Source organism: Camelus bactrianus, chromosome 8, assembly GCF_048773025.1.
Source record: "Camelus bactrianus isolate YW-2024 breed Bactrian camel chromosome 8, ASM4877302v1, whole genome shotgun sequence".
NCBI lineage: Eukaryota > Metazoa > Chordata > Mammalia > Artiodactyla > Camelidae > Camelus > Camelus bactrianus.
The window spans coordinates 14,838,065-14,859,958 of NC_133546.1; the positions used below are offsets into that span (position 1 = coordinate 14,838,065).

Genomic DNA, 21,894 nt, shown 5'->3' on the forward strand with positions numbered 1-21,894 from the left:
GTTGAGAACTTACATTAGATGTGGCCCAGTATCTCCACAGGTTATCTGACTAGTCTGTGCTGTACCAATCACTGTCTTTAGAGGAAGTGATATACCGGCATTGTACAAAAAGTTCATCAAAGATGTTTGCACATGTAAGGCGAGTGGTTGGTCGTGACCTCTTACAGGATTAAGAAAGGAACAGTTATCTTCTAAGGAGTTACATGGCTGGCCCCAGAAGAAGAAAAATTGATCTTTAAGGTTGAATAAGTATTTCTGCCATTGGAAAGCTTTGGTTAACACATAATGCAGATGCACCATGCACACTGGAGGGGATGGAGGAGACCAAAGGCAGAGAAGAAGTTTTACCTTTACATTTTTGTCTTGCCTTAAAGTGTGAATTTTATTTTATCAAGAGTATTGATAAAACCAGAAGAGATTTGGAGCTGAAGCCTGTGGTTTTTAGCTTATCGCCCCAAGGATCCACCATCTGCTGTGATAACAGGTATAGTCTCTGCCCTAGGCATGGTTAGCCAGGAAAGAGCTCTGTTTATCACCTTTCTGAGTAGCAAATAGTACCGTTAAGGCCTAAAGTTTCTGATTCAGGGCGATAAGAGATCCATTAGGAAACCCCAGTAGTCGTCCCAGTCGGGGGAACATGGCGCTGCAGCCGCCCTCGGGCTTCGACGGAGATGGCCTGAGGAGCATTAAAGGGCCGCTCAGAGGTCCGCCCTGTTCATCAGATGGACACAAAACGGGCACAAAACTCTTCACAGAAGCCTCTTTGAGTGACAGTCTTCCGCGCCAGTCGCCAAGGGCTGTCAAGGATTTTCAAAAGGGCCGCGCAAGGGGCGGGGACCCACGGCAGGGCGGGGAGTGACACCCACCGGAGCAGCAATAAGGAGACTCCCGGAAGAGGGCGGTGTCGCCGGAAGGATGACGTAAAAAGGCGTCGCGCCGAGGGTGACGCGTGGCGTAGATGACGTCCGGCTGCGCCTGTCACCCCCCGGGCTTGTTGCAGAGGAGGAGCAGGCGCCATGGCGGTTCTGCTGGAGACCACTTTGGGCGACGTCGTCATCGACTTGTACACGGAGGAGCGGCCGCGCGGTGAGGCCCGAGCCCAGCTCACCTCTTGCTGGACATCGGTCTCCTTTCCCCACTTTGCGTTTTCTGCCTAGTCTCCGGTTTAGACTGGTTCCAGCTTCTGGGCTGCTGGTGCCCTCGACCGGGCTGTTTCATTAGAGGGTCTTGGTTAGAAAAGTTTTTTTTTTTTTTTCGAGGAGCAGCCCTTCTCCCGCATCCGGTGATGGCCAGTCGAGTGGCGGGTACTTGTGGTTATTAAATACCTCTGTGTATGTGTGTGATACAGGCTGCGTATACAATGCCCATAGCTCCCGTGGCTTTACTGCGTTTTACTAGCCAGAGGAACACAACTCATATTTCTTCGTGTGTAATCAGTAAGTCTTTACGAAAGCAGGGAAATTGGGCTTGGAGCAGTGAGTATGGACATCCCTCCTGGATGGAGAAAGGGCTGTCCGGAGGTGTGCACCCAACCTTAACAAACACTCCTTGACCGTCCACTGTGCGAGACTTCGTGCCAAGCCCAGGGATGGGCATCTTGCCCTTCAGGGTCTTGTTTTTCCATTGGTGGGAAGGAGGCGCGGCAGCCCATTTAATTTCTTAAGTGTTGTAGTGGAAGAACGTTGCCATGGAAACCAGAGAACTGGAGTAATTCTTCCTGGTTGTGGGCGGGGGAAGCGAAGCTAGCAAAGAATACAGAACACTTGAACTTGTTCTTTCAAAGGTGAGTGGGAACGAGGGTTTTCTTAACAGTTTGCTTGGAATTTTATGGAAATAGCAAGTAGGCTGGCGTGGCTTGACGGTGGAATGGCAGACTGCGCGTCTGCTCGTATACGTTTTTAGGTTAGGTCAGGTCGTGAATAGCCTTGTGTGCCCTAATGATGACCAGAGTCTTTGAAAGGTTTAAAAAGCAGGGAGGTAGCAAACTTCTTGTTTTGGGAAGATAATAGGCAACAGTGTGGAGAATGTATCAGAGTGGGGAGAAACTGGAGCCCAAAAGAAATTAGTTACTATCGGAGTCCTGCCACCCGGAATGCGGATTATCAAAGAGGATGAAACAAGCTACAATACAGTAAGAGTGCCTCCTGACATACTATACTACACTTTATCCCACACTCAGCTATCCCCGCACCCCCACCCCCAGCACTACAGACTCAACCATACATCAATGCCTTTTTTATACTATTACCTCTACCCTACATTTCTCTCCACTGTTGTCCTTTTGGCAAACTTCCTGCTTACTCTTCACATCACAGGTCAAGCATGATCTCTTCTGTGAGGCTCTCCCGTGTCCCTAAGCAGAGTTAGATCGGTTTCTTCTGTTCTGTCTCAGGTCTTTTATAAATCACACAACAGGTATTTTGTTGTAACATTTACCTCTTGTCCTGGAATTATTTGCAAGTCTTGGTCTCCTCTCAAGAATGTAAACTCTAAGAGAGCCGGGACTGTGCCTTAGTTATCTCTATATCCTGAGCACCTAGTGCACTGTCTGACACTTTCAGGGCACACACCAAACATTCATTATATTGAGTAATGCAAATTGCATTGTTGCATTACTCTTTTGCATTAGGACTTGCATTAGGACTCTCTCTTTGTGCAAGTGGCAGAAACTCAGCCCAAACTGGCTCAAAGAAAATAATCGATTGCCTCGTGTTACTGAGGTAAGCTTTAAGGATAGCAGGGTCCAGGGGTTCACAGGATCTTATAGGGAATTGTATTTTTTTAATCTCTTGGTTTTGCTTTGCTTTGAATTTGACACTCTCCACTTGGAGCAGCACCTGGCAAGTGATTGGACATTTTTCTCTAGAACTGTGAGAAACTAAAAGGGAGGTAGGGTTACCCCATCTGATTAACACAGAATGGACAAGCAGTGTTTCTGCAAAGATAGCTTGGAACACTAAAAACTTAAGTTCCACCCTGTGTATGTATTTGTAAGCATGTGATTGGATTATCTACTTATATGTATAACTACTTATCAATCTATGGTAAATATATTCAGAATTATTTTCCTCCCTCTCTCTTCTTTTTCTTTCCCCCTTTTTTACTTTTTATTATAGAAAACTTGAAACATATACAGAAATAGAAAGAATCATGTAAATGAACCCTCACGTCCTGATGATCAGTTTCATTTAACAGTTGTGAATACATGTTTCATTTATATCCCCACCTCCAGTGGGTTTTTTTATAATAAATTTTTTACATGGCATTTATTTAATCTGTAATTATTTCAATTTGTATCTTAAATGATACTTAAAAAAAGATAATATAACCACAAATTATCACATCTTAAAAAATAAGCAATAATTCCTTAGTATCATTCATATTTTTCTATTATTTCTTAGGCATTTAAAAGAATATTTGGTAATTTGAATTAGGATCCAAACAAGGGCCATATGTTATATTAGTTGACAAAAATACCTTTTAATCTGCAGGTTCTCCCCCACCTTTTTAAAAATTAAGACTTTATTAGAGCAGTTTAAGGTTCATAGCAAAACTGAGGTGAAAGTACAGAGATTTCCCCTCTGTCCCATACCCCACACATGCACAGCCACCACTATTGTCAGTATCTCCCACCAGAGTAGTACTTCTGTAATACATTTGTAATGTTTGTACCATGTAACATGGTATATACTGTACATTTGTTACTACAGTGGTACCTTAGATGAACCTATGTTGACATTTCATTATCACCCAACTTCCATTGTTTACATTAGGGTACATTCTTAGTGGTATACATTGTGGGTTTGGACAAATGTATAGTGACATGAATTCACCATTACAGTATCTTACAGAATAGTTTCACTGCCCTAAAAATCCTCTGTGATCTGCCTGTTTATCCCTCCCCTGCCAGCTCCTGGCAACCACTTAGCTTTTAATGTCTCCATAGTTTTGCTTTTTCCAGAATATTATATAGATGGACTCATATAATATGTAGCCTTTTCAGATTGACTTCTTTCACTGAGTGAAATGCATTTTAGAGTCCTCCATGGCTTTTCATGGCTTGATATCTCTTTTCTTTTTGTGTTTAATAATATTGCATTGTGATTGTACCACAGATTATCCATTCACTTACTGAAGGACATCTTGATTGCTTCCAAATTTTGGCAGTTATGAATACAGCTGCTATAACCATCCATGTGTAGGTTTTTGCTTAGAGCTAAGTTTCCGACTCCTTTGGGTAAATACCAAAGAACATGATTATGTGGTAAGAGTGTCTTCAGTTCTGTAGGAAGGTCCATATATTATATTGGTTTATATGTCTCTTAAATATCTTTTAATCTGTAGGTTCCCCTTGGCACCCTCTCCCATTTTTTTCCCTGAAAAAATTTTGAGAAAGAATTTGGGTCATTTGTTCTGTAGCATTTTCCTCATTTTGGATTTCACTGATTTCATCCTTGTTGTATATATTTTTTTAACATTCTTCTATTCCTTCTGTTTCTCATAAATTGCTTCCTTGGATCTGGAACCTTGATCAGATTCAGGTTTAATGTTTTTGGCAAGAATATTTCATATAAGCTAGTCTCTACTTTCAACTATATCACATTCAGGAGGCACTTGATGTCTGGTTGGATCTTTTTGTGATGTTAAAATTGATTAGTGGGTTTAAGCTTGTCTAACTTGATACACCTGTTACGGTGTTCCTGTTAAGATTTTGGTAGCCACTGATGATCACTGCTTAGGTCCATTATTTTTGTTTTCTAGTTAAAGGACTATTCCTATATGTTGAATAGTAAGCCCAGAAATATATTTTTCTAGAAAAAATGATCAAAAGCCTGATATTCAAGACCCTCCAGTAACTTGGCCCTACCTTACCCCTCTAGCCTTTTTATCTTCTATTACTCTGTAATACTGGAGTATTATAGAAGTTATACCAGTCTTCTGGACCCTCCCCCAAACATTTAAATTCCCACTTCTAGACCATATCATAATGTCTTCCAGGCCTGAAATGTCCGCTCTTAACTCTCTGCCAATCCAATTCTTTTAATGCTCACCTTAAGCCTCCGTGAGGGCTTCTCATTTCCCTAGCCAGGAACAATCTATCTTTTCAACTCTTGTGGCATTTTTAAAACCACTTTTTACTGTCGTACTATTTAAATACACAAGTGGTATTATCAGGTATGCCCAGTATGTAACTATTTGTATTCAGGTGTAAGGACCTTGGTTTAGAAGCTCCTTGGGGGCAGGTACTGCCTAATATATCTTTCTGTCTGTTTTCTAGCTTAGTGCCTTGAGAACTTGTGAGCCTATTTCTCTACAACTAGACTGTGAACTTGTTAAGGGCAGAGACCAAGGTTTAGTGGCATTTGACTTAACAGCAGTGCCAAGTACCTAGAAGATACTCAGTCAATATTTATTGGATAAATGAGTGAATTTATTTCAGAAAGCTGAAAGTGTATGGATTTTTGTGAAGAGCTACTCAATCATTGTAAAAAAAAAAATGGTCCCAGATATTTGATTCTCTAATTTACACAATCTGTATTGATTTTCAAGATACTCTGTTCAATTATTTCCTATCATAATATCTTTAGTTTTCTTTTTTTCTCTTGCAAAGTTAATCCATCAATAAACGATTGCTTATCCGAGATAAATTTCAGTTTTCTGCATAGCTCAGATGCCCAAGAAATCCAAAGAAAAAGAGAATAAAAAGAATTTGAAATATATTGCCTTTTTCTAAACTTACTACCTTTTTTTAATGGCTTGGGACATTTGACTATTTGGGGGGGTTTGTATGATAATTTAGAAATTAAATTACACTAACTGTACTTTTACTTGGTTAAAAATGTATTTGTGAACTACTGTAATAAACTTAGTATTTACTTTCTTTCAGCTTGTTTGAATTTCCTGAAGTTGTGTAAAATAAAATATTACAATTATTGCCTTATTCACAATGTACAGGTGAGTTAGTGGATATTAGTCATATTCTTTGTTACTGGAACCATCTAGCAAACTCTGTGAATTAACAAAGCATCCTAAATGTTACAGAGGGATTTTATCATACAGACTGGTGATCCAACAGGGACTGGCCGTGGAGGAGAATCTGTTTTTGGGTAAGTTCTTTTATTTTTAAATGAGTGAAAATAGATTTGCCTCTTAACAATGTTAACTAGCATGTTTCAATCTGCATCTTAAAATATGGTTCAAGTATAGATTTTTCCCCCAAGTTCCATAAATGTCTATAGCAAAAAAAAAAAAGACTATTTTGAATCATAGTGGCATTTCTATAAAGAAATGGTAACTATATGCTAACTCTAGTGCCCTATATATAACTCTAGTCCTGTATTTCATGTTGAAAGTACTTATATTTTATAACCTTATTATGTGTATTTTTAGTCAACTGTATGGCGATCAAGCAAGCTTTTTTGAGGCTGAAAAAGTGCCAAGAATTAAGCACAAGAAGAAAGGCACTGTGTCCATGGTGAACAATGGCAGCGATCAGCATGGATCTCAGGTTAGGAAATGGGTGAGGAGATGAGTTTTGCTGGAGGGATCCCAGAAAATTATCTTTTTAAACTATCATGAGGGGAGAATTTTGATCAAAGGTATTTGTTAGAAGAAAAAGATTGCACTATTTTTTTCCATATAAAAAAAGCTTTATTATGTTGTTCTTTTAAATGTAAGGCATGTCCGTTGCGAGGAATTTAGAAAATACAGAGAAGTACGAAGGAGAAAATAACATTACCCACAAGCCCAGCCCCACTTTCATGGATCGTCACTGTTCACACTGTGGCCTGTTTCCTTTCAGTGTTTGTTACTTACTTCAAAACAGGTTATGTTGAGCACTTTAATTCATTGTCACAACAGCCCCATTGGGGTAGAAGCTTTTTTTTTCTCACAGTTTACATGTGAAGAAACTGAGATTTGGTTTGTTCAAGTATTTTGAACAGTTAGGAGAGCGTCTGTGTATGTGTTGATATTTTATGTTCAAGCTTTGTGCTTTTTACTTAGTACTAGTGACAATTCTTGCAGTTAATATAGAGTCTTACTTTTGTGTATTTTTTGTCAGTGTGTAACTGATTTCAGTTTGAATTACATATATATTTTTGTGTTTATTCTATGTCTTTCTATATAGTTTCTTATTACTACAGGAGATAATCTAGATTACCTTGATGGTGTTCACACAGTGTTTGGTGAGGTGACAGAAGGCATGGACATAATTAAGAAAATTAACGAGACCTTTGTTGATAAGGACTTTGTACCATATCAAGATATCAGGTATGGTTACGGTTTACTATCTGAATGTACTAGAATGTTTTGATGCTGTGTTGTTTGATATGTAGAGGTGATGGCGTACAGAGTATTGATTTTTGGATAATTCTGAACTGTGAATTAATACAAGACTTTAAGAATCTTTGTAATAGAGAAGACCTATTTTTAAAAAAAACAAGGTACTTGTACTAATTATTTATAATTGCTTATGTCAGGAGGAATTATTAATCCTCTAATTTAGTTTTTTAAAAATACAGATTATTGAGAAATATGGCAAAATCACAAAGATTTACACATTCATATTATATCTTAGTGTAATGTAGAGTAGTAAATATAGGATCAAACAATGAAAAATAGTACAATAATTGTGAAAGTATACTCTAGTAATATCCTTGTGCAATAACATTTAAGAACTTACAGTTTTTCTGGCATTAGAGTTACTTAAAACATTTGTTACTGTTATAAAAAGTAAAACATGGGTTTTGAAATAACATACACGTAACATTTGACTTGGATTTATTTTGTAAGGATAAATCATACAGTGATTTTAGATGATCCATTTGATGACCCTCCTGATTTATTAATTCCTGATCGATCACCAGAACCCACAAGGGAGCAACTAGATGTAAGTAGAGTCATCTTGTGATTGAACATACACACATATTAGTGCTTTGCATAGATTTCCCTTTATAGACTATTGAACTTATTTCTTCAGGATGATTATCCTGCTTGATCAAGAATACTAGGACAAATTTAGAGTTTTTTTTCTCTTCCATGGTGATACTCATTTTCTAGGTATCTAGTTCCCTAATATTCTTTCTTTAGTTTCTGTTCCACCAGAACATCTTTAGCTCTGGAAGTTTATATGAACACCTTGGGAAAATGTTTATCTTATCTCTTAACTCTAGATAAGAGTGTATGTAGCTTTAAGGCTAAATTAAATTATCATCTTGCGAAGGAACTTTTCAACTGGGGATACTCTGGAGCCAAGATAGAACCCAGAAATCTCTGTGGAATAAAGGAGACATTTCCTTCAGGTCTTTAAATGTATAAATTTCTGTTTATTAGGTTTCCTCAAAGCTGAATTTTCCTTATAATTGGGATTTGATGCTTAATTTCTAAGATCATTTATCTTCTGTATTCAGCTCTTAGTTGGATATCAGGTAGTTTTTATATAAATGTTTATTTTGATTTAAAAATAAATTAGAAGCCTAGTCTGGCTAGTAATTTTTGAATTAATTTAAACCAGTTTTCATAAGTTTGTAAGTTTGTTTCACATTTGTGAAACAAATGTGTTCTATTCTAACATATTTGCTGAAACTAAGAATAAAGCATAATGTCTCCCATGTTTTTTAGATGTTTCTATTCTTTAAATGTATATCTGAGTAACTTCTGCCTTACAGAGTGGTCGAATAGGAGCAGATGAAGAAATAGATGATTTCAAAGGAAGATCAGCTGAAGAAGTAGAAGAAATAAAGGCAGAAAAAGAAGCCAAAACTCAGGCTATTCTGTTAGAAATGGTAAGATAATTACTTTGTTCAAACACTTTTTCTGCAATATATTTAATACATATTCTCTGTGAGTTTATTTCTGGCTTTTTGATAGTCTTAAAATATTAAAAATTTAGCTAAGAATTTTTTTCTGGATTGAATTTTATATGACATAATAATACATATGAAAGTAAACAAATTTGATTCCATTATCAATATAGTGACAACGGCCTTTTTAAAAAATGGAAAGTGGGTATCCAACTTAACAAATATTAATTGGATCTCAATTGTTTATACCCACCTCATTTTTAAAGAATTTTTTTGGACTGAATTTTCGGTGTATTCAAGAATAATTCTTTATACATCTCAAGTATTGAGATTTAGTAGCAGAATTTAATAGGGTAAAATAAACCTAGGCAGAAATTGAACATTCTAAAATATACTCCATTTCTGTATTACTAAAAATATCTGGGGAAGAGTTATTTAGTAGTTGATTAATTGACCTACTAGGCATTTTTTCCATTTCTTATTTTTGTGGAAAAGGTATACCTTTCATTCACATAAATTATCAATAAATATTGGAATAGGTAGATAATAATTTAAGTTTTTATTACTGTTATTGTTTTATATAGTAGAGCTTTTAGATTCATTATTCTAAAATTCATACTAGCATCACTAGTCTGAAGGAACAAATGTTAAAGATTATAATTCAAGAAAACTTTACTGAATTTAAAAAAATTAAAAACAAACAGTTTAATAAGCACATTAGAATTGTAATTCATTGCTAGTGAGAATGTAAAGTGGGTAATTCACTTTCGAAGAGAATTTAGCAGTTTCTTACAAAGCTGAGTGATACAATCCAGCAATTGTGCTCCAAGGTATTTACTCAAATGAGTTAAAAATTATGTCCACACAAAAATCTGCACACAAATGTTTATAGTAGCTTTATTCATACTTGCCAAAACTTGGAAGCAACCAAGATGTTTTTAATAGGTGAATAGATAAACAAACTGTGGTATACCCATATTGAATACTATGTAATTATTAATAGAAATGAGCTATTAAGCCATGAAAAGACATAGAGGAACTTTAAATACATATTGCTAAATAAAAGAAGCCAATCTGAAAAGGCTACACACTGTGCGACTCCAACTGTATGACTTTCTGGGAAAGGCAAAACTATGCAAACAGTAAGAAAAAGATCACTGGTTGCCAGTAGTTAGGGGGAAGGAAGGATGAATAGGTGGAGCACAGAAGATTTTTAGAGGCATGAAACTATTCTGTATGATACATGGCATTTGTCAAAATCTATAGAATGTACAACACAAAGAGTGACTCCTAATGTAAATTATGGACTTCAGTTAATAATCTATCAATATTGGCTCACCAGTTGTAACAAATGTACCACAGTAATGCAAGATGCTAATTAAAAAGGTAAACTGTTGAGAAGGGTGGAGTCCATGAGAACTCTACTTCATGTTCAGGTTTTCTTTAAACCTAAAAATGCTCAATAAAATAAAAGTCTATTTATTAAAAACAAAAAAAGGAATCCATGAGTCCAAACTAATAATGAATATATGATAAGTAGATAATAAAGGAGTGCTCTTCCTTACAGTAGAAGGCAGGCTGGGGGACCATATAGAGATGTGGTAAAACTATAGATATGTAAGGGACTAGCCAAAAAGGAAAACTAAAAATTGCTCATTTGTGGTGAGGGAAGCAGAGGGTTGATGGAATCAGGGGACATTTTAGTTCTTAAGCTAGTTGGTGGCATCATGGGTATCCTTTATTTTCATACTTCATAACTTAGGTAAAGTTTACATAAATTCTTTTTAAAATATATCAAATACTTGGGGAAGAAAAAGTGGAGATAAAATCGGGCTTTGAAGCCAGGTAGACCTGGGTTCAAGTCCCAACTCTGTTGCTTACAACTGTATAGCCTTGGGCAAGTTAGTTATTTAACCTTTTTGAATTTCACTTTACTCATCTTTAAAATGGAAATTGCATGGTTATTTTAAGAATTGGCAAAAATGTATATGAAATGCTAAGTACAGTATTCACACGAAGTCAGAGTCAGGTAAATATTTTGGCTATTAATATTGTTACTGCCAGGAAGAATGGAGTTTTGAATTTTGAAGTCTATTTAGCTTTCTTTTCCTGAGCCTGCAGTTTATAATGTAAGTTTAGATGTTTTAGGGAAATTAACATTGTGGGCCTGGATAGGGTATTTATAGTGGAAATTAAACAAAGGAGTTGATTTATATTCTTGTTTATCTGTAATTTAGGTGGGAGACCTACCTGATGCAGATATTAAACCTCCAGAAAATGTGCTGTTTGTATGTAAATTGAATCCAGTAACCACAGATGAAGATCTGGAGATAATATTCTCAAGATTTGGGCCAATAAGAAGGTAATCTCTAGAATTAGTGAAAGATTTAGAAAAGTTAGGTATTAGTTGGTCATTTTCTAATGACATTTTTGTTGAGTCTGTGAACTCTAGGTGAATTTTATACTGGTGAGTTTTACAGATGAGTCTTTTGAATGGTAGGGAATGAAAATACGTATGAAAAAAATATATGAATTGAATGAGTCTCTCACTACCAACACAGGCATTTTCAACTCTAAAACAGGAAGTGAATGAAACAGTTTAAGTCTAGTTCTTTACTATTCTCAATAACCTTCTTTAGTATTTTAAATATCTGTCCATTTAAATTCTCCCTAGAATTTCTAGCAACCAAAAGTAATTTGAATATAAATTTTCTAAAATTTTTCTTTCAATTTATTTTCCTGGCATTATCAATGCAATGCTAGTATTTCTATGAGAAAGGGGAATATTTTGTAATTGATTTAAAAGTATTATTTTATGTTTAGAATTTCCTTTCATGTTTTTTTCTTCTATGAAGCCATTTTTTATTCTTCCTATTGAAAGAAAAATCTTGCCATAAAATATTACCTGATTTTATTTCTCCACCCACTTACAATGTATCGTGTTTATAAAAAATACTCCATTATTGCTATTTTTGTTTTTTTTTAAACTGTAGACATTATAGACTGACTTCTTGCTAAGGAAGATGAGGATTCCCTTCTGTTTCTGTCCTCCCCCCTTCATTCTTGCCTCCTGCTTTGGTTATGTCATAATTTTGGTTAGATCCTTCCATTTTAATGTGTATTTAATTATTGCTAACAGCTGAACCATGTGCTGTGAAGTGATAACTTTTTCTTCCTTGTATTTCTTTGTTTTATTTCATGTTTCTAAAATGAGGCTTAAGATGCATGAGGAAAAAGCATCAAGCCAGGGCCAACCTTATTGGCTCTTTCACTTAGTTCTTAAGATGGATTAGTTCTGTGCAATAACTATACCTAATTTGACTAAATTTGAATTTGGTTTATATAAAAATTTAAAACCTTTAGGTAGTGATAGAAATGTTAGGTACCTTGTTTGTAGTGATAGTTTCGTAGGTGTATACATCTGTCAGAATTAATCAAATTGTACATCTGAAATATGTGTAACTTACTGTACAGAAATTATACCACAATTAAGTTGTTTAAAAAATTTAAAAAATAAAATTCAAAACCCCCAAATTAGAAGTTTGCTAATAAACATGTCTATATGTATGAATGTACATACATTATTCTACAGTAACATTAGCTAGTCTATGATTCACCTATATTTGGACTAGAAATAAATTAGGATTTTAAAGAACTTTTAGCAGTAATTTCCTTTTGTCAAAGGACAGTTAAATATTTTTATCTTATTCTTTCTTGAATGTTTTAGAAATTCAGGATTGTAGGCCTAGGTAGGACGTTTATAGTAGAATCTGAATAATTTAGTTACTAGACTGGTAAACTATTTTTTAAAAAAATAATTATTATTGAAGTTTGGAGAAATACAGTTCTGTGAATTTAACTTTGCCTTTAATAACTGGCTTATTTTGTTTTTTACTTTTGAAAAGTGAGAGTAAATGCTTTTTCTTTAAAGTCACTTTTTTCCAAACTTTCTTTCAGTTGTGAAGTTATCCGGGATTGGAAGACTGGAGAATCCCTCTGTTATGCTTTTATTGAATTTGAAAAAGTAGGTCATAATATAAATATATTAAGTTTGTATTTATTTTGTTCTTATATGGTATTAAAGTGTGAAAAATTGTAGAACTTTTTTAGTCTCTAAGATTAGAAAATCAGTTTCCCCTTTCTTTAGGCACCTGGAAAAATAACCTTATTATATTCAAATTAGGGGATAAATTTGACATCTGTTAATGTTAGTGTATGTTTTACTTTAGGTTTATGTTCAACCTATGTGAATGTGAACATAAAAATTTTTAAGTTTCAGGTAAAGTCTTTCTCATTCTATGAATAATTTTTCAGTGTTATTTAGGTAAATATGTAATTGAGTAACAGAAAAGTGGACTGGGTGTTAAGATCTAGATATTAATCTGAGCTCTGTCACTGACTAGCTATTCTATGATACCTGACATTTTATTTAGAATTCTTCTTCTGGGCATTACCTTCCTTATGAATAAAACTTGAGTATTGGATTAGTACTTTCTAGATCTAGAATAGTAATGATAGTTTATGTATTCAGGTAACTTTCTTTAAGCAGGCATTTTGCTACATGACCTACATTTAATCCTCACAACTCTGTGAGATTTGTACTGTCCTTCTTTTCCAAATGAGTAAACTGAGGCACAATGTGGTGATGACTTGTTTAAAATCATGCACCCAATGAATGTCATAGCCTTCTGTCCTGCTGTTTTATTTTCAAAGAAATAGTTAATAACTCAGTTAACATTTTATGTAACAAATATTAACTACTACCTATATTTATAAAATTGTTCAGATATAAAACATTGTTAATATTCATAAATTTTGGGTATTTTTAAAAAACCATCAAATTTAGAGGGGGGTATATAGCTCAAGTGGTAGAGCACGTGCTTAGCATGTACAAGGTCCTCGGTTCAATCCCCACTACCTCCTCTAAAAAAAGAAATAAATGAGTAAGCCTAATTAACACCCCTGCCCGCAAAAAACCCCATCAAATTTAAATGTGAGTTATACAGTGACTAGGAATATTTGTATTAATTCTATTTATTTTCTGTACTTTTCTTCATCTGGTAAACAAAAGAGCTTGTATTTGCTCCTAGAATTTGAACTTAGGTATGTCTGATTCTGTTCCTAATGATTTTAGCCATTATGTGAGGCTATGCTGTTTCTTCATGCAGCTTTGGATTGACATGTGTCGAGTAGTAGCTTATTCTAAGTTACAGCTATTCCAAAGCATTTGTCAAACACCTATATTTCAGGCACTGTGATAGGTCCTTCGGGTACAAGATGAATAATAGATGGTTGAGGAGGACAGCACGTAACAAATTATACCTAGACCTGGTGCCAGGTGTACCAGAAGTAATACTTACAGGGTACATTGGTGTCAGCAGGAAAGAGATCTCTACCTTCAGGTTGCTATGAATACTTTATGTCGACTTGACAGTGTGATTCCATCATTAACACTAAGGATTATGTTGTTGATTTGCTCACAAGTATAATTTCGTTTCGTTTTTGTCAGATAAACTAATGACTGCCTGTGTTTCTCAGTCTTCTGCAGGTGTACCATTCACCACGAATAGGTCAACTATAGAGCGTAGGGTGATTCTAGACTCTATGAATTCTTTATCATGATTCAGCATTTCAATTTTTGATGGCTCTTTTGCAGCCTTTCTCTGTCCTTGAAAATCAGATTAAACTACATTATTCTGCTTCATAATTCTCATGAGTGGTAACCTCTTTTTAAGTGTTCATTACTGAGTCTTTTTTTTTTTTCATGTTAGACAAGTTCTTTATGCTTTGGATAATCTGGTCAAATTTTTTTAAAAAACTGAATAATAAAATACATACAGAAAACGTGTAGCTCATGAGTGAACATCTTGATAAATTATCAGAGTTAATACACCCATGTAAATCACCACCCAAGTCAAGAAATAAAAATGTTAGCAGAAGATAGTTACCAGAATCCCTGAGGCCCCCCTTCTGTCACCTTCCGGTAACTTCCCATCACTGCTACTTCTGGTATCATAGATTTATTTTGTCTAATTTTAAACTTGGTATCAGTGTAAACATAGTGTGTGTTTTTTGTGTCTAGCTTCTTTTGCTCATTGTTACATTTGTAAGATTTATACATTATTGCATATAGTTTTTAACTTTTTTTGGTTAATTTTCATTGATATGGTATTTTATTGTGTGTATGTAAATTTTCATTGACATATAATATTTCATTGTGTGTATATGAACTAGAGTTCTTTTCTGCTATTGATGGACATTTGGGTCCTTTCCAGTTGACTGTTACGAATGTAGTACTGTAAACCATTTCTATCATGTCTTTCAGTGTACAGATATGCATTTTTGTTAGGTATATATCCAAGAGTGAATTGCTGAGTAGGTATAGCTTTAGGAGATGATTCCAATCAGTTTTCCAAAGGGTTTGTCATAATTTTCACTTCTACTAGCAATGTGTGGGAGTCCCTATTACTCTGTATCTTTACCGATTCTTGATATGGTCTGTCTTTTAGATTTTACATTCTACTGTGGTTTTACTTTGCATTTCCCTGATTGAGCCCCTTTTCATATGTTTATTGTCCTTTGAATGTTCTTTTTTAAATGAAGTACCTGTTCAAGACTTGGCCACTTTTTGATTGGGTATTTGCTACCTTTTTATTGATTTGTAAGAATTTTTTATATTTTCAGGTTACAAACTTTTTTTGGTTGTATGTGTTGCAAGCATCTTTTGCTCTGTGGATTGCCTTTCCCCCTTTCTTAATGGTGTCTTTTGATGAGAAATTTCTAATTTTTAGTTCAGTTTGTCAGTATTTTTCTTCCATGTTATGGCCTGTTTTAAAAATACTTGCCTACTCCGAAGTCATGAAAATATTCTCTTTACTGTCTTTTGAAGCTTTGTTCTGAAATTATCTTTCCCATTTAGATCTGAAATTTGATTTTTGTGTACTATGTGAATCATGTTAAATTTCATTTTCCTTATATCAGATAGCCAGGTTACCCAGCACAGTTCATTAAAAAGGTTACCTGTTCACACAGCTCTTCAGTACCACCTTTGTCATAAATCAGGTGTCCACATACATGTAAAGTCTTATTTCTGGATGCTGTACTGTTGTACCAGTCTGTCTGTCCTCACACCCCTGTCAAATTGTGTGAATTACTATAACCTTACAATGTCTTAATATCTGGTAGTGTGAGTCCTCCAACTTTGTTCTTGAAATTGTATTGAAAATTTGGATAGTTTTGTCCTTTTAATTTCCATATGTATTTTTAATCTCAATTTTGAAGAGATTCCTTAACTATTGTTTGAGTATACATTCATCGAGTACAAATATTCTCCTCCTGAAAAAAGTATCAGAGAACTTTTTCTTTAGGGAATTGGCACAGTGATGGAATTATGTCTGGAATTATAAGTATAATCAATTAGATTAATCAAATATACATTAATTGCCTACCACGTGCCAGATGATGTTCTAAATGATATAGATTCAAAGATGAATGAAACTTTGTGTATATAGTCATGGAGTTTATAATTGGTTTAATTCTTGACATACATAGTAAATAAATATGATTATAACTGGTTCTTTTATCTGCTTCTCTTTGAATTGTTTCTAGTTGAGTTGTGACCAGATCAAAAAATGAGTTTCCAGGAATCTAGGAGAAAATTGATCAGTGCTGGGTTGAAATGTGTCATTTCCAGTCTTCAGATGTCAGAAATGGAGATGTAGGGTTCGTCACGTTACTGACAGAAGAATTTCTGTGTAACACATACCTTGGTATCATAGGCCCACAATCTATTATCCAAAACCCTTGGGAATAGCTATTTTTTCCATTTCAAACTTTTTCAGAATTTAGAAAGGTAATTCTTATGTGTGTATATGTGTGTGTGTATGTGTGTGTACATGTACACATATCTGTGAATTTATTTGATAATCCTCTGGGTCAGCATTCCATAGTCACAAAAATACTTCCCTGATGAAACAAATTAATGTTCATACTTAGTGGAATAATCCAAAATCTAGGTCAGGTTTTGCTGTCACATGGATTTTAACACCAAATTTATAAAAACAGCTTTCAATATTCAGGGTATTTTAGGGTTTTGAGTAAAAGGGATTGTGGATTTATATAACACTATTGACAAGTACATGTATTTGCACTGTAATCAGACTGCCTTGGTGCAAATTCTGGTTCTCATACTTGCCAATTGTGTGACCTTTGGCAACTTCTGTACCTCTCTAAGTGTCTGTATTCTCTTTGAGAAAACGGAAGTAATAATAGACAATACCTCATAGAGTTGTGTTATCAGAGTTAATTGAAATAATAGACCCCAAGCATTTAACAGCATTCAGTGCATAAATAAGTATTCAAATTTTAGTTTTAGTAACAAGAAACTTTTTGTACTTTCACTATTTGTTCTAGCTGCAGGAATCTTTTCCATAATGATTTATACTTGAGTTTTTATAATTACTGTCAGGAAGAAGATTGTGAGAAAGCGTTCTTCAAAATGGATAATGTACTTATAGATGACAGAAGAATACATGTGGACTTTAGCCAGTCTGTTGCAAAGGTTAAATGGAAAGGAAAAGGTATGTTGGTTCATCTTTCTTTGTTTCTGTTCTGCTTTGCATGCTTGTGCGTGTGTGTATGTGTCTCCTTTGACAGTGCTGTTAGAGATGTTCAGTGGTGTAACTGCTGCCATTTGATTTCACGTAACTTGTCTGGCACGTAAGATAGAAGAGGGTGTGTGTGAATGTGCATTATGTGTATTTTAAACTGATGATGAATATATTTTCTATGTTTGACTGTAACTAATTACTTACAATTACCCGTTGTAGACATGACATGTTTCCAAAGCAGGTATTATGACCTGGTGGTGGTTTGGTTCTTCTAGAGGCAAAACTCTTAAAAAAATTTTTTTTTTTCTTAAGAGTGTTTGTTTTAGTTGCCATATGGTACAAAATTGAAAAGATCTATGAAAAGGTGGTGGAACACAGTCTCCCTTCCACTCCTGCTCCTCTACCCAGTTTCCCTTCCCAGAGGCAGCCTCTGCTACCTGTTTCTTTTGTAACCTTCTACATATATTCTTTAAATACATATAATTTCACATATTTAAATATGTATGTTTATACACATATATAGTATATATTTATTTGATGTTTAGAATTTCATGTTTTTCCTGTATATATATTATGTATATATAGTTTTCTCCTCTAAAAAAGGAAATACACACAGAGTTTTCTCCTTTAGGCAAGGAAAGCACAAGTGGATGCAAGCCATACATACTATTTCTGTACCTTGCATTTTTTGTTTTATAACACATCAAAGAGATAGTTTATATCAGTGTATAAAATGACAATATTCTTTTCAGTGTGGCACAGTGTTCTGTTGAATGTATGTGTCACAACTTATTGAACCAGTCCTACTAATGGACAGTCAAGTTGCTAATCATTTATTTTCTGTGTATTATGTCCTATCCCTAAACATGTGGCATTTCCCACATATGCATATACACGTCAGATAAACTCCTGGTAGTGGCATACCACCCTGAAGGTTGACTCTGTGGTATGCTGAAATCATGTGGGTTTTTGATTGTCGATGCAACGTTTTTAAAAGGTTTCACTCTAGTAGTAATTCACCGTGCAATGCTAAATTGTACTAGGAACTTTAGGACTACTTTCTTTTTCTGTAACACTTTATTTCTCATGATTTTTATGAATTCTTTTTTTCCACATGTGATAATTATAGCTATGTGATCAAAAGAATCAAATAAGTACATTTAGGAACTATCAATGAGCTGGTGGCCTAAGCAGTACAGTTCTGGTCCAGTAGTCCCGCCCAGTAGCTCTTCTGTGGGGCTTTTTCCCAGAAAGCTAATTAAATTTTGTCATTTGGGATATATATATATATGCAGTGAGTATTTATTTATTTATTTGCTATTTTTTAAAACATTTTTTATTGAGTTAGTCATTTTACAATGTTGTGTCAAATTCCAGTGTAGAGCACAATTTTTCAGTTATACATGAACAAACATATATTCATTGTCACATTATTCTTTTCGCTGTGAGCTACCACAAGATCTTGTATATATATTTCCCTGTGCTATACAGTATAATCTTGTTTATCTATTCTACATTTTGAAATCCCAGTCTGTCCCTTCCCACCCCCCGCCCCCTTGGCAACCAGTTTGTATTCTATGTCTGTGAGTCTGTGCAATAAGTATTTTATAATTCCTCATTACAGAGAAGGAACTTGAGGCATAATCTTGTGAAGTATTTCACCCAGTGTCACATAAACATGATTTAAACAGGTCCTAACTAGTTTGTCGCTTTTTCTCAATTGTCTCTTCCTAACCCATTCTCCCACTGAAGAAATGATACTGCCTTCCTAAGTAGTTTCAATGTAGTTTATTTACAAGATGACTTCTCAGTGAATTTCATATTTTTCTAAAATAAAACATCACATAGGAGACATGCTTCAGTTTCACATGTCCCATCATAAATGTGTATTTTGTTGTTAATCTCTGTTAATTTTGAGATAATTTTGTATATTATGGATTCACATTTAGAAAGTTGAGTGTATCCTGTGCTCCATTCCCAGTGCTCAGTACTTTCCCTTATAGCCTTATTTAATGATTCCATAGCTCTGTGAAACGTTGATGTTATTTTCAGTTCATAAATGAAGAGAATGAGTTTCAGAGAACTGAAGTGTCTTACCTCGGACCTCCCAGTAGGGTCAGGATTTGAATCCAGAACTTCTCAGTTTAATCTGTTGCTCCTTCTGTCATAACATAACTGCCTCATCCATTGTGAGACTGGTAATGGCAAGCACATGGCAGATAGTTGTTTCAGTGATGAAACAAGGCTTGTTTGTTACAGTTACCAGTATTTTAACTCTTACAGCTGTCTGTTTCACGTTTATATGAACCATTGTCTACTGGCCATTTTTGTTTCTAGAGCCTCTGGAATTGCCAGGTAGATTCATCTTGTCCTTGATGTCCTCCCCCCACCTTTTTACTTGTATTCTCTCCTTTGTTTAAAGACTCTGGTGACAATCAAGGTATATGTAGGATTCGCAATCAAAACACCTGTTTGCCTTCCTTGTGCCTTCAACTTGGCCCTTCTGTATGTAGGAAGCATTCCTGGTGGAAACAGTTCCTCTTGCTGGTTGAGGGGATAGGAAAGGCAGTTGAGTCACAGGTCTAGGATGTAGGTATGAACTGGGTCCTCATCTGGTAGGAGACTAGGTTTGAAAGAAGGAATGTTCTCTCTTTTCCTGGCCCTGCTACTGTAGGCTGGTTAGGGTGTAACAGTAGGTCCTGTTTTTCTGAAGGAATTGGTGATTTCATTCTTGGCACTTGTGAGGAATAAAGGTGCTCTTAAGGAGAAATTTCAAAGCTGAGACAGTTTATCTTTGGTGCTCTTGCCAACCTCCCCCGCCCCCCATCTCTTAAGGGACATTCTGCATACATCCTGCTGTCCTCTCTCTGCTTGGTGCTCTGTTGAAATTTTAGGGCAGAATGTCTCTTTTGACATATCAGAGGTCTTTAAACCCTCACTTCTTCCAAACTTGTAAGCCTCTCAGATCACATACTTGGGTCCCAAGCCCTCAGTTTCCTTTGGGCCTAATATTCTCATGGACTTCATGGCTGTGCTTAAACCCTGCGTTATTTTCTGGTGATTGTATTCTCTGTGTAATTTAGGATTTGGAAGTTTGGTGTTGTAATATTCATGTATATCATTAGGGGGCAGCATGTGGCTACCTAGCAAAATGGATGTCTTGAGATATCTGATTTCAGTTAAAATAGTAATGGAGAATGAATTGCTACAATTCTTTTTTCTTCTCAGCCTTTTCTATCCCCTGAGATATATGCCACTTATAAAATAGCTCTTATATATTATACCTTTATAAAATAATTACTGTTCTTGGTTCATCAGGTGATTTTTCTTACTAATTTTTCCCCCCTTTTTAAAATAAACAGGCGGGAAATACACCAAGAGTGACTTCAAGGAGTATGAAAAGGAACAGGATAAACCATCTAATTTGGTTCTGAAAGATAAAGTAAAGCCCAAACAGGAGTATCCTTCACAAGAACCAGTTAATCAGTATGTGTTGACCGTCCACTCCGGAGAGTACTGTGTGATAGAAAGAGTCACAAAGGCCGTAGAAGACAAGGTTCCTGAATCCCGGTGGCTTGTGGAGAAATCACTTAGTTTATCTTTATCTCTTTTCACTGTTTTACATATGGATACTTTATACTTTACTTTTTCAGTATATTCCTTGTATGGAGAAGGTTAGTGTTGAAAGAAATCTTTAGCCTAATTCTTTTACCTCCCTGCATTTAGGTTAAGGTTAACACTTACTCTCAGATGATCTGCAGGTAAGATTTGTATTTTCTGTGTATAATCTTAATGTTTTAAATTTCTCATAATCAGAAATTTCTTTTTCACAGCTAAGCTAAACCCTTTGTGTTAACCCTTCTATATGTTTAACGTCTTCGGAGATGGTGACTATGTAGATAACAAAATCCTGTCATTGTCTCACGTGAGTAGATTCTTTCGGCATAATACATGGTCAGTCTGAACAGGTGTTTAGTTGGGCTCCTAATGTGTGCAAGAGTTGACTTTTATAGGATTAAAAAGAAATCCTTTGACTTGACCCTTTAATTTACAGATTCTTCTAAGTTTTAGTTTGAGACAAGTAAGAAGCAATGAAACATACTGTTCATATTATGTCATTTTAATTTGTTCATTGATGCTCTCATTATAAATCTATCACTCGACACATGGCAAAGGTTATTTCTTTTGTGATTCTTTCTGGTAAATGGTTTCTTTGTTTCCTGGTTTCTGTTGGTATTTTAGGGATTCTCTTTTCCCATACTATATAGACATTTTTTTCCCAAGTATTTATCAAGGAAAGATGAATATCAGGTTGACCTGTTAGATACATATTTTTAATGTATTGGCTGCCTGCAATGCATAAAGCATTGTAAGGTGTTAGAGCTGGAGTAAGTGTGGAGTATACTGACATAATCAGCATGAGGAGAGGTTTCACATGCAGACAGAACAAGCAGAAAACAAAAGATTGGTCTGAAAAGATG

The 21,894-nt window shown here is 35.2% G+C and overlaps 1 protein-coding gene across 4 annotated transcripts in view; it reads left to right on the forward strand.

Annotated features, from left to right (window-relative positions):
- Positions 1 to 929: 929 nt before the first annotated feature.
- PPIL4 (peptidylprolyl isomerase like 4) overlaps positions 930 to 21,894 on the forward strand; it is a 33,215-nt gene continuing 12,250 nt past the window's right edge. The window contains exons 1-11 of one of the 4 annotated variants that reach the window (XM_010965692.3): positions 930 to 1,086; positions 5,888 to 5,955; positions 6,043 to 6,107; positions 6,391 to 6,508; positions 7,130 to 7,272; positions 7,795 to 7,891; positions 8,670 to 8,786; positions 11,042 to 11,166; positions 12,762 to 12,828; positions 17,272 to 17,383; positions 20,776 to 20,872. In XM_010965692.3, coding sequence (XP_010963994.1) covers positions 1,017 to 1,086; positions 5,888 to 5,955; positions 6,043 to 6,107; positions 6,391 to 6,508; positions 7,130 to 7,272; positions 7,795 to 7,891; positions 8,670 to 8,786; positions 11,042 to 11,166; positions 12,762 to 12,828; positions 17,272 to 17,383; positions 20,776 to 20,872 — 1,079 coding nt within the window. In that variant the 5' untranslated portion in view covers positions 930 to 1,016. The other 3 variants (XM_074368191.1, XM_045524488.2, XM_045524487.2) reach the window with 3 other exon arrangements.